General features: G+C 52.4%; 1 protein-coding gene across 1 annotated transcript in view; it reads left to right on the plus strand.

Annotated features, from left to right (window-relative positions):
• Positions 1-11,678, plus strand: part of Rgs5 (regulator of G protein signaling 5) — a 57,579-nt gene extending 45,901 nt beyond the window's left edge. Inside the window, exon 5 of the mRNA XM_076832444.2 lies at positions 7,428-11,678. Within this exon, the coding sequence (XP_076688559.1) occupies positions 7,428-7,589 (162 nt within the window). The 3' untranslated portion in view covers positions 7,590-11,678. The remainder of the gene's footprint in view (positions 1-7,427) is intronic.
• The last annotated feature ends 999 nt before the right edge of the window (positions 11,679-12,677 follow it).

Below are 12,677 nucleotides of genomic sequence, written 5' to 3' on the forward strand. Positions count from 1 at the left end.
CGGTGGAAATCACCCAGACCTTTGAAAGTTGTTCTAAGCTCCAGGAAAACATTGCTCTCCCTTTGAAGTTATCATTGGTATGAAAATATGATTTTTAAATAGTTTCAAAATAAATCCTGGCTGGATAACCTACTAGAACAAGAAAACAGAGGACACGAATCACAAGCTTCCAATTAAAATAACAGACCTCCCTTCTAAATGACACAGGCTGATGGAATGGAATAATCCTATGCATGGATTCCAAATGCAGGCCCTGCATTGTGAGCCAGAGAGGGCAGTAGGTAGATACCGTCTCCTGGGTAACCAGCCATGGCAAAGAGGTGGATTTTGCTCCCTGATAATAAGGCAGAGCAGAGGACCGGAAAGGTGATTCTGCCCCTGGTATGAGCAAGCAGGGCACCAGAGAAGTATTTTCAGACCCCTTGTAAATGAGCCAGAGCAGGGTATCAAGGAGGTAGATCCTATCGCTCGGTAAAGAGCCAGAGAAGGGCAGAAGGGAGGTGGACCCTGCCCCCTGGTAATGAGCCAAAGAGAAAGATCCTATCCCCTGGGTAACGAGCCAGAGCAAGACACCAAGGAGATGAATCCTGCCCCTGGGTAATGAGCCAGAGCAGAACAGTAGGGAAGTGGATCCTACCCCTGGGTAATGAGTCAGAGCAGGACAACAGGAAGGTGGATACTGCCCCTGGGTAATGCGCCAGAGAAGGACAGCAGAGAGGTGGATCCTGCCCCTGGGTGATGAGCCAGAGCAGGACAGCAGAGAGGTGGATCCTGTCCCTGGGTAATGAGCCAGAGCCACACAGCAGAGAGGTGGATCCTGTCCCTGGGTGATGAGCCAGAGCCACACAGCAGAGAGGTGGATTCTGTCCCTGGGTAATGAGCCAGAGCCACACAGCAGAGAGGTGGATCCTGCCCCTGGGTAATGAGTTAGAGCAGGACAGCAGAGAGGTGGATCCTGTCCCTGGGTAATGAGCCAGAGCCACACAGCAGAGAGGTGGATCCTGCCCCTGGGTGATGAGCCAGAGCCACACAGCAGAGAGGTGGATCCTGCCCCTGGGTGATGAGCCAGAGCCACACAGCAGAGAGGTGAATCCTGCCCCTGGGTGATGACCCAGAGCAGAACAGTAGGGAAGTGGATCCTGCCCCTGGGTAATGAGTTAGAGCAGGACAGCAGAGAGGTGGATCCTGCCCCTGGGTGATGAGCCAGAGCCACACAGCAGAGAGGTGGATCCTGTCCCTGGGTAATGAGCCAGAGCCACACAGCAGAGAGGTGGATCCTGCCCCTGGGTAATGAGTTAGAGCAGGACAGCAGAGAGGTGGATCCTGTCCCTGGGTAATGAGCCAGAGCCACACAGCAGAGAGGTGGATCCTGTCCCTGGGTAATGAGTTAGAGCCACACAGCAGAGAGGTGGATCCTGTCCCTGGGTGATGAGCCAGAGCCACACAGCAGAGAGGTGGATCCTGCCCCTGGGTGATGAGCCAGAGCAGAACAGTAGGGAAGTGAATCCTGCCCCTGGGTAATGAGTTAGAGCAGGACAGCAGAGAGGTGGATCCTGTCCCTGGGTAATGAGCCAGAGCCACACAGCAGAGAGGTGGATCCTGCCCCTGGGTGATGAGCCAGAGCCACACAGCAGAGAGGTGGATCCTGCCCCTGGGTGATGAGCCAGAGCCACACAGCAGAGAGGTGAATCCTGCCCCTGGGTGATGACCCAGAGCAGAACAGTAGGGAAGTGGATCCTGCCCCTGGGTAATGAGTTAGAGCAGGACAGCAGAGAGGTGGATCCTGCCCCTGGGTGATGAGCCAGAGCCACACAGCAGAGAGGTGGATCCTGCCCCTGGGTAATGAGTTAGAGCAGGACAGCAGAGAGGTGGATCCTGTCCCTGGGTAATGAGCCAGAGCCACACAGCAGAGAGGTGGATCCTGCCCCTGGGTAATGAGTTAGAGCAGGACAGCAGAGAGGTGGATCCTGTCCCTGGGTAATGAGCCAGAGCCACACAGCAGAGAGGTGGATCCTGCCCCTGGGTAATGAGTTAGAGCCACACAGCAGAGAGGTGGATCCTGTCCCTGGGTGATGAGCCAGAGCCACACAGCAGAGAGGTGGATCCTGCCCCTGGGTAATGAGCCAGAGCAGAACAGTAGGGAAGTGAATCCTGCCCCTGGGTAATGAGTTAGAGCAGGACAGCAGAGAGGTGGATCCTGTCCCTGGGTAATGAGCCAGAGCCACACAGCAGAGAGGTGGATCCTGCCCCTGGGTAATGAGCCAGAGCCACACAGCAGAGAGGTGGATCCTGCCCCTGGGTAATGAGTTAGAGCCACACAGCAGAGAGGTGGATCCTGCCCCTGGGTAATGAGTTAGAGCCACACAGCAGAGAGGTGGATCCTGGCCCTGGGTAATGAGCCAGAGCCACACAGCAGAGAGGTGGATCCTGCCCCTGGGTAATGAGCCAGAGAAGGACAGCAGAGAGGTGGATCCTGCCCCTGGGTGATGAGTTAGAGCCACACAGCAGAGAGGTGGATCCTGCCCCTGGGTAATGAGTCAGAGCCACACAGCAGAGAGGTGGATCCTGTCCCTGGGTGATGAGCCAGAGCAGGACAGCAGAGAGGTGGATCCTGTCCCTGGGTAATGAGTTAGAGCCACACAGCAGAGAGGTGGATCCTGCCCCTGGGTAATGAGTTAGAGCCACACAGCAGAGAGGTGGATCCTGCCCCTGGGTAATGAGTTAGAGCCACACAGCAGAGAGGTGGATCCTGCCCCTGGGTAATGAGTTAGAGCCACACAGCAGAGAGGTGGATCCTGTCCCTGGGTAATGAGTTAGAGCCACACAGCAGAGAGGTGGATCCTGCCCCTGGGTAATGAGTTAGAGCCACACAGCAGAGAGGTGGATCCTGGCCCTGGGTAATGAGCCAGAGCCACACAGCAGAGAGGTGGATCCTGCCCCTGGGTAATGAGCCAGAGAAGGACAGCAGAGAGGTGGATCCTGCCCCTGGGTGATGAGCCAGAGCCACACAGCAGAGAGGTGGATCCTGCCCCTGGGTGATGAGCCAGAGCCACACAGCAGAGAGGTGGATCCTGTCCCTGGGTAATGAGCCAGAGAAGGACAGCAGAGAGGTGGATCCTGTCCCTGGGTGATGAGCCAGAGAAGGACAGCAGAGAGGTGGATCCTGCCCCTGGGTAATGAGTCAGAGCCACACAGCAGAGAGGTGGATCCTGCCCCTGGGTAATGAGTCAGAGCCACACAGCAGAGAGGTGGATCCTGTCCCTGGGTGATGAGCCAGAGAAGGACAGCAGAGAGGTGGATCCTGTCCCTGGGTGATGAGCCAGAGCCACACAGCAGAGAGGTGGATCCTGCCCCTGGGTAATGAGTCAGAGCCACACAGCAGAGAGGTGGATCCTGCCCCTGGGTAATGAGTCAGAGCCACACAGCAGAGAGGTGGATCCTGTCCCTGGGTGATGAGCCAGAGCCACACAGCAGAGAGGTGGATCCTGCCCCTGGGTAATGAGTCAGAGCCACACAGCAGAGAGGTGGATCCTGCCCCTGGGTAATGAGTCAGAGCCACACAGCAGAGAGGTGGATCCTGTCCCTGGGTGATGAGCCAGAGCAGGACAGCAGAGAGGTGGATCCTGTCCCTGGGTGATGAGCCAGAGCCACACAGCAGAGAGGTGGATCCTGCCCCTGGGTAATGAGTCAGAGCCACACAGCAGAGAGGTGGATCCTGCCCCTGGGTGATGAGCCAGAGCCACACAGCAGAGAGGTGGATCCTGTCCCTGGGTGATGAGTTAGAGCCACACAGCAGAGAGGTGGATCCTGTCCCTGGGTGATGAGCCAGAGCAGGACAGCAGAGAGGTGGATCCTGTCCCTGGGTAATGAGCCAGAGCCACACAGCAGAGAGGTGGATCCTGCCCCTGGGTGATGAGTTAGAGCCACACAGCAGAGAGGTGGATCCTGTCCCTGGGTGATGAGCCAGAGCCACACAGCAGAGAGGTGGATCCTGCCCCTGGGTGATGAGTTAGAGCCACACAGCAGAGAGGTGGATCCTGTCCCTGGGTGATGAGCCAGAGCCACACAGCAGAGAGGTGGATCCTGCCCCTGGGTGATGACCCAGAGCAGAACAGTAGGGAAGTGGATCCTGCCCCTGGGTAATGAGCCAGAGCAGGACAGCAGAGCGGTGGACCCTGCCTGGGCACTGGCACACAGGACTGTCTGGGTGATGTCCTGAGGTCAGTGGATATACTAGATGTGTGGCTCTGTGCAATTCTCTCAGGCCTGTGTTCTCTCAGAGCTTGTTTCTCTTGACTATGGACGTTTTGCATTCATCTATGTTTAATAAATTTTGCTAATCTTGCATTTTGATGTAAATATTCACTTTTTCAATTTGAAAAGATTGATGTATATTACAGAAAGTAGTCATCCAAGTTTTTTGTTTCTCTGAATTTTTCCTTCAGCTCGCTTTTCAGGATCTGTCTGAGATACAATCGTAGAGATTGGAACTAAGATTTTTAAAATGAAATGGCCATGTGTAGCTGGATGTGGAGACAACTTGTGCATTGCATCATTTGCCTACATCTAAGTTATATTTTTTTTTAAAGAGAGAGAGAGAGAGAGAGAGAGAAACTTTTTTTTTTTTTTTTTTTTTTTTTTTTTTTTTTGTAGATGGACACAACACAATTCCTTTATTTTTATGTGATGCTGAGAATTGAACCCGGGTCCCGTGCGCGCTAGGCGAGCACTCTACCACTGAGCCACCATCCCAGCCCTACATTTAAGTTATTGATGTAGGGACGAGGCAAGGCACTAAAGACAGCAGGACACAGTTTTATTTGGCTGCAGCCAGGTTCAGAGGGCACAGCCTTTGCTGTAATCAATCAATCCCCTGAACCCCAAGTTCAGGGAGTTTCAGTTTTACACCCAGCATGTAAGGGGCGGGGCTCAGAAGTTCATAGTCTGCAGAAGTTCACATAAAAGCAGCTTTTCTTTCACTGTTCTGGGCAAGTTAACCCCTCAAGGACAGCTCCTGAGGAGGGGAGAGCTTCTTCTCCCCTTTCTTCCCTCCCCCTGCCGGCTGTTACCATGGGCCCAGTTGTAACTTCTCTTAGAAGGGTAGACATCTCTGTGAAGCCCAGCTCAAGGCCAGAGGCCTTGTTTACACATTTCTACAAACTACTATGCTGGTTTAGTAGTTGTGGAAACAAGTAAAGGGGCGTCCAGCACCTGGAGTGCTGATTTCTTCCCGGCCAGTGGCCAAGTAAAAGAGGGCAACTCGAAAATAGGAAGTTAATCTACATTGAACTCTTTTGTAGAGACTCTTTTTTGACAGTCCTAAAATCAGCCACCGAGAAGATTTCTGGAGCCACCCAGTTAAGACTTTTCTGTGGAGAAAGGAGGTGCCAATACAGTGGGAGGAGCTCTGAACTGAGAATAGAGGAGTCTGCTGTGGCCGCCCCTCTGGCCAGACTCCTGCCCCTGGATTTGCAGTTTGAGCTTGCAGCCAGAGAACTGGCATGAAAGGCCGGTCTTGGCCCTGTCCTCCTGCAGGCTTCCCCCGCCCCCCACTCTTCCACGGGGCGGTACCGGGCACTTGCCCTGAGCTCACAAGCACAGCTCCGTCCTGCTGTCTTCCTGCCCTGTCCTCCCCAGGCCTGCCTTAGTCTCTGATTAGCCTACTGCTGCTCCTCAGTATCTCAATTCCGGAAATGGCTCTGTTCAGTGGCAGGACCTCCAGTACACCCAGGAGAGACCCTCAGATCGCCTCCAGGGTTCCAGCTTAGGACCACTGGCCCTTTTGATTCTGTTTTCTTCTCTATTACACTTAGAGCCCTTGAGAGTCATTGAAGCATATTGTGAAGTACAAACATTCTTTTCAAATCACACTCAGGCATGTTCTTGAGGCTGAGCCCTGCTCAGCCACAGGGGAACCGGCCACACAGTCCTGATATGAGTGATGCCCAGCTTGGGCAGTGCATGGCCCTGCACACAGCATATGTGAGCCCACCACCTTCCATGGCTCTGCTGGCTTCTTGATTTGCTTTTCATCACTGTGACCCTGAGCAAATCACATACTGTTTCCACACCTCTGCTTCAGCTGAGAAATGAAGATAGATGGCAGTACCCTCTTGATGTGGTTATAGGATCCCCAAGTTTATCCACAGGAAGAGCACACCACCGGCAGAGATGAACCACTCAACAAATGTTAGCAGCTATGTGATCATTCTCTCCTGTTTCCTCATTTTCTTGATTTTCTAGAGTCATGGATGAGGTCATGGGTCCCTGGTCAAAATTTCCTTTTCTCTCTGCTCCCTCTGCAAGGTGTGAAAGCAAATGCTGTGGCAGAAAGGTGTGAGATTCAATGGCAACACCCCTGAACTCAGACACACTCCTTAGTGTTCTGGTCTCAAAGCCACTGAACGTTCTGTGTGTGTGCATGTGTGTGTGTGTGTGTGTGTGTGTGTGTGCAAGCATGCATGTGCATGATGTTCATATGTGTGGCTGCATGTATGTGCTTGTGTGAGCATGTGAGCATGTTTATGGGTACATGTGTGGGCACTGTGTGAGCATGTGCATGGGTGTGCAGGTGCATGTGTGTGAATATGTGCATGTGTGAACACATGCAGGTGTGTGTCTCTGTGTGCATGTACATATGTGATCATGTATGTGTGTGCATGTGCATGTGTGAGCATGTGTGTGTACATGTGTGAGCATGATTAAGTGTATGTGTGTGAGCATGTGTATGTGTGAGCATGTGCAGGTGCATGTGTATGCATGTGAGCATGTGCGGGTATGAGCATGTGCAGGTACATGTGTATGCATGTTCATGGGTGCATGCGTGCACATGTATGTGGGTGTACATGCGCATGGGTGTTCATATGTGTTTATGAGAGCATGTGCATGTATACACATGTGCAGGTGCATGTGTGTGAGCATGTGCAGGTGTGTGTGTGCGCATGCATGCATGCATGTGGGTGCATGTGTGCACATGTGTATGGGTTCATGTGTGCACATGTTTTGTGTGCATTCATGTGTATGTGTGTGAGCATGTGCATATGTACATATTTGCAGGTGTGTGCAGACATGCATGTGTGTTCATGTGTATGTGTATGATCATGTGCATGTGTGTTCACGTGAATGTGTGTGAGCATGTGTATGTGTTTGTGTGTGCGTGTGTGTTCTGTAAAGCAGTGTCTCCTTGGTCTTGCTAGGCTCAACAGTGTGCTGCCTGCTGTGCAGGTTCTGGTGGGGCGGGCGTCGAGGGCGGCTGGGAGAGTCTGAGTCACCGGAGTGTGCTTGCTTGGCCCCAGGGCTGACTCACCCGGCCTTCTCCCTGTTTAGGACTCTTCCCTCAGGTGTTTTATTGGTACCTTTAGCCTCCTTCTCCGCCCCTCTCCACCTGCAGCCTGGGCTGACCCTGCAGCCTTGCTTCTGGTCCACAGGTGAACATCGACCACTTCACCAAGGACCTCACGGTGAAGAACCTGGTGGAGCCTTCCCTGAGCAGCTTCGACTCTGCCCAGAAGAAAGTCCATGCCCTGATGGAGAAGGATTCACTGCCTCGCTTCCTGCGCTCCGAGTTCTATCAGGAGCTGGTCAAGTAGTGGCCTGGTCCTGAGCCATGCCCTCCACCATAGCCGGCCCTTTGCACACCCACCTACCCTCCAAGGCTTTGCTCACGGTGCGCAGTGAGGGCCAAGCGCTGCTCACCCTGGCCCACTGCTTTGGAGTGGCTCTGCCTCTGCTCCATTCTTAATCAAGCTCTGCCTGATTTCTGTTAGCCCCAGTCAGAATCAGATGGTCCTGCCCCAGACACATGTGCAAGACAAGAACAGGGCGTCACCAAGTGTGGCCCAGATAGCAGATGGCCACCGGCACCGGCTGAGGAGTGTGGAAGGGAAGCCGGTTTCCAGGGACCTTAGTTAGTTACCCCTTTTTCATTCCTGAATTTGGTCAGAAGAGGTGGTAAGAGTCTTATTGATGTTTAATTCTAAAGTGAATTTAAAATCCTGCTCTTTCCCTTCAAGCATCTTCATATTTGCTGGATAGTGTTGAGATACAACCACAAATACTGTGTTTGTATAAAACCAATCCAAATATGTTTCAGGCTGATCCTGTCCTTATCCCTCCCTCACTCCCTATAAATTTACCAAGTTATATTTTAAATCAGTGACCTCAGATCAACAATGGGCTGTTTTATAAATGTATTCATGTTCATGGGATGTAGAACAAAATTTTTATTTCCAAATTATTTGAAATCCTTGTGAGGGTACAATTAATTCCAAAAATTCTCTGATCTTATAAAGCTGCTGCTGTTCCCTGGAGTGACTGCCTTCTGGGTGTCAGGAGGGTGTGCACTTCCAAGGGTAGACATGGCCTGCAGTGGTTGCCAGGCATGCATATCCCTGTCAGTAAAGGCTGACTGGAGGGCTCATCATCCTTGGAGGGCAGTGTGGTCGCCACTGCAGGCTTCCAAGGAGAGGCAGTTTCAAGGGGCCCTGCAGTTTGCAATTTGCAAAGCTACCAGCCCTTCATGACCCCACCCTGTCCTGCCTCCTGCCTGAGTGGCGGCTACCTTGGAGGCTGAGGCTCACTCCCCACCTGCCTCCTGCACAGCTAAGGCATAGGCCACGCTGTATCGTGGACCTGATCTTCTGATTATACATTGCATTATCATAAATGTTGTTAGACTTTTCCTGAACTGTAGTAGGTCTCATTAGTGATGATTCACATAATTTGGTAATAAGCAAAATCAAGCTGAACCATGTATATGAGGTCAAGAAGGACACGGGCTAGTTCACAGAGGGAGGTGATGAGGGGAATCCAGGGGAAGGTGACCCTGTCCAGTCCTACATTCACTCCTGCCCAGGTGCATGCTCCTTTCTCATGGGTGCAGCTCCTGCTTGTAATCCCTTAGGAATGTCCGGAGAGCAGCAGCTGTGCTACTGTTCTTAGGGCCAACCCAAGTGTGCTGGCCTTGGTGTTTTTGTGATTTCAAGGGATAATGTGTTTGAATTCTTGACTGGAAGTGGGTTGGAGTGACTGAGTTGGCACCACATCTGCAGGGGGATGGACTTGTGCAGCCCAGGTGAAAGTCTCTGTGTCAGTTGAGGGCAGTCAGGGACCAGGCTGTGTGTGTGAGTCCAGCTGTGCATCTGTGTGGGTTCACAGGAGCTCAGACAGGAATGCCAGGGCACGCTGGCACCCTCTTCCCCAGCACCTGACTGCTCTGCTTTGAGTGAGGGAAATGCCAACACCTGCCTTTCTCATGCAGCTAGAAATGTTGCAACCAAAAAATCTAGGTGACTTGTGTTTTTCTTGAATGCCAAACATTTTTAAGAAAAAAATGATTAAAAATTTAAATGTCTATCCACATTATTTTAAATACCAAGCATTTGAAAACACCCAGAGTTTGAAGTGGACATTACAGATTCCCCCCAGAGGTCTGCTGGTCGCAGATCGCAGCTGGTGCATCTCAAGCCAGTGCAGACCTGTGGCAGATGTTGTAGGGGAGGAGGAGGCAAAGCGCAGGAAGGGCCTCGGTGGCACCTTGCTGGGATGTGGCCAGGCATGCTCTACTTGCCTATATGTAGCTGCACCTCCAGAGCAGAATACACAGGTTGTATCAGAAACTCTTCCAGCATACAAGTAGTGCAAGGAACATAAGTATTCCAGCCTGAAATGAGAAACCAAATGTATTAAAACTGCCCTAGAAAAAATTCTGAAAGGTTTGGAAAGTATTTTGAAACTTGGAAAAACAAAACAACACCCCATGTTATTTGTTGTTTCCATGGTAACAGGAAGAAAACACATTCCTTTAGATCTGGGGAACTGAGAAGTTAGAAAAGTGGGAGGAGCTCTCCAGGAGCCAACGTGCATCCCTTTCTCCCACTCCTCTCCCCTGCCCTGAGTGAATGGCGGGAGCCTGAGAGTCTCTGGCAGTTTCCCTCCCCTGGAGTCGCAGCCCCTGCAGGAGGACTTGGGAAGTAGGGAGGTTGGAGCAGGCTGTGGTCCCTGGAGATGGAGTGAGACGGTGCAGTGGCCCAGGTGTTGATGGCTGTTCTGCCTGGGTTTGGTATAGGGTGGGGCTGGGCAGATGAGGTTTAAGTTAGAGCAGGACAAGGAGACTGGATTCTAGAGCAGATTAGGAAGCTGAGCATGGTGTTCGGCTACTGTAACCCCCACCCCACAGCTTGGGCACATGGCGCTGCCCAGGCTCCTGGACCTCACTCAGAGCAGCAGTCACCAGGTTTTCACCTACTTCCGCTTTCAATGTCCTACTTCCGCTGTCCACACCTGTGTACCACTTGACTGTACAAATTAGATTCAGCAGATTTCAGATTTTAGCAGAGGGAGAAGAACTTGATGAAGATTTTTTTTTTCATCCTCTCTAAAGCCTTGGGTTTTACTTAGTGATGTGTTCTTGGTACACAGTTCATTTCAACAGGGTGACCTTAATCATTGCCCAGAGAACAAAAGGGGTCCATTTATAATATGCTCAGAAGTAATGAGCACCCCAGGCCTCGCCAAGCCACCTGTCCCATATTGTGATGATTCCAGGTCACCTAAGGGCAGCTGTGTCCTGGGGAAGTGACTTCCTACTGCTGCCCCTGCTCCCTCTAGCAGGCCAAGACCTGTAAGGTGAACCCACTGGCCAGGAGGCAGCAGCCAGCCTGGTAGCCAGTGCAGCTGCGTCTTACTGTAGAGCAGCAGGGTGGGTCCCTGACTCAGTGGAGCCGGAGGAGACCTCAAGCCAGCACCCCAGCTGTTGGCCCTGGAAAGACAGAGTGGACGCCCCCTTCTTTCCCTATTTGCCTTAGGTACCAGAGGGCAGAGTGGAGAGACGAGTTTTCAACATAGATGCATTCAAACCTGGGGCCAGGCAGCCCTGCATGGGCTCAGGGTGCATCCCTGAGCTGTAATAGGGTCTGGCCAGCTGTCCAGTCTCTGCTTCTGCTAGACAAGTGTGTGTTTGTCATTTGCTGGGTCAGGTTCTGCAGGTGACAATTAGTTTGTTTCTTGTGTTGACATGATTTACCAAGGAGGTCCTGTGGCAGACCAAGTCGTCAGTACCCAGTACCCACAGAAAGGCCTTCCTGCACGGCCCACCCCAGCTGCCAGGGCCAGGGCTCCCTGGAGGAGGTGTCCATGAGGGGAACTCATGGCACACAGAGATGAGCAGGATCAACACACTGGAGACTGTGGAGTGTCCCTTTGTGTCATATCTAGCAGGTTCCTCTTATAGAAGAGAAGCTATGAAGCCACCTCTTCAGTCCACTCTAGCAAGCCTCTTGCCCATCACTGATCTTACTTGCTTTTCCTCCTGCCTCACTCTGATGGCCTCCTTTCCTCCACGAGAGGAAACATCCACCATGTCTGCCCAATGTGCCACGGTGTACAGCAGAGCTTTCCCTGGCCACCCCGGGGAGTGCAGGGCTGTAGTGGGCAAAGGGCCAGGGCAGGGATTTGCCCCGGCAGATGAGTGATTCTGATATGCTTGTAAGAGTCCTCTTCATGTCACGTGGTGTCAGGACTCGGGAGCTGAAGGGAAGGGTCGTCTCCCCACATGTCAGCATTTGTCCACAGCTGGTGACTGTGAGAGTCATGTCTGTCTTCTGGTTTTATATCCAACACTTTACACACTATGTGATTCATGCTTCTTGATGAATAAAGCACCACATCCATATCTGTGACCATGTGGCATGTGTACATTAAACGGGCATCTATGTGACAGCCACCTCAGGGTCCTCCTTCCCAGGTGCAGGTGCCCTTCCTGAGAAGTCAGCTGGAACAGCTCGACCTGCAGGACTCCACAGAGGAGATACAAAGTGCCGTGTCCATATTCTCTGATGGCACTTTGTTCTGGCAGGGGTGACAGTAAGTATTGTCACTGCTGTCACCCCTGGGAGAACAGACAGCACAGCACTGATGTGGACCCTATGATGCTCAGTGAGGGTGATGGCTTCCTGTTCTCCCTGAGCCAGTGAAGGGTCTGAAATCCTGTGCCCACAGGGCTACACGCAGCTCTATGATCTTACATGTGGTAAGTGACAGGCTGAGGTCACAAAGCTGGTGAGACTCAGACGGAGTGGAAGGGGAGAGCTTATGCAGAAAATCAGTGAAAATAGGAGCAGTGATAGGAAGCCACGTAGAAAGAGACAGAGACAGCAAGAAGACAGGTGGACATGGGAGAGACGGGGGACGGCCTGCCTTGGCTTGGGCAGGCTTCAGGTTCTCAGTCCTGCTCCTGTGGGCCCGGCTGCATCTCCTATGGGTGCAGCACCCTGAATCATCCAACACTGCCTCTTCACTGCAGTCATCTTGGTCGGGTTCATTTCTGGGAGTTTCCACCAAGAAACTCCAGTAGGATAAAGATCACGGACACTTCTGACTCCCCCCAAGCAAGAGGTTTTCTCAGGCCACCATGAAAACACATGTAAAGCAGGGTTCAGAAATCAGATGCCTCCCAGGCTCCTGTCTGGTCCACCAGATCAGAGGAGCCACCTGCGACTCCAAGATGCTGGTGTTATTGGCCCCAACCTGAGCAGAACCGGCCCTGTCCAGTGGGAGCCCATTCTGCCCCCACCAGGCAGGTAAGGCAGGCTCTCCCACATTCAGATGTCCAAGGCACACTCATCAGGGTCTTGCAAATGATGCCCCCGTGGACCTCTTTTGGATGTGGACTTCCAGCC

Source organism: Callospermophilus lateralis, chromosome 13 (genome assembly GCF_048772815.1).
Source record: "Callospermophilus lateralis isolate mCalLat2 chromosome 13, mCalLat2.hap1, whole genome shotgun sequence".
Classification (NCBI taxonomy): Eukaryota; Metazoa; Chordata; class Mammalia; order Rodentia; family Sciuridae; genus Callospermophilus; species Callospermophilus lateralis.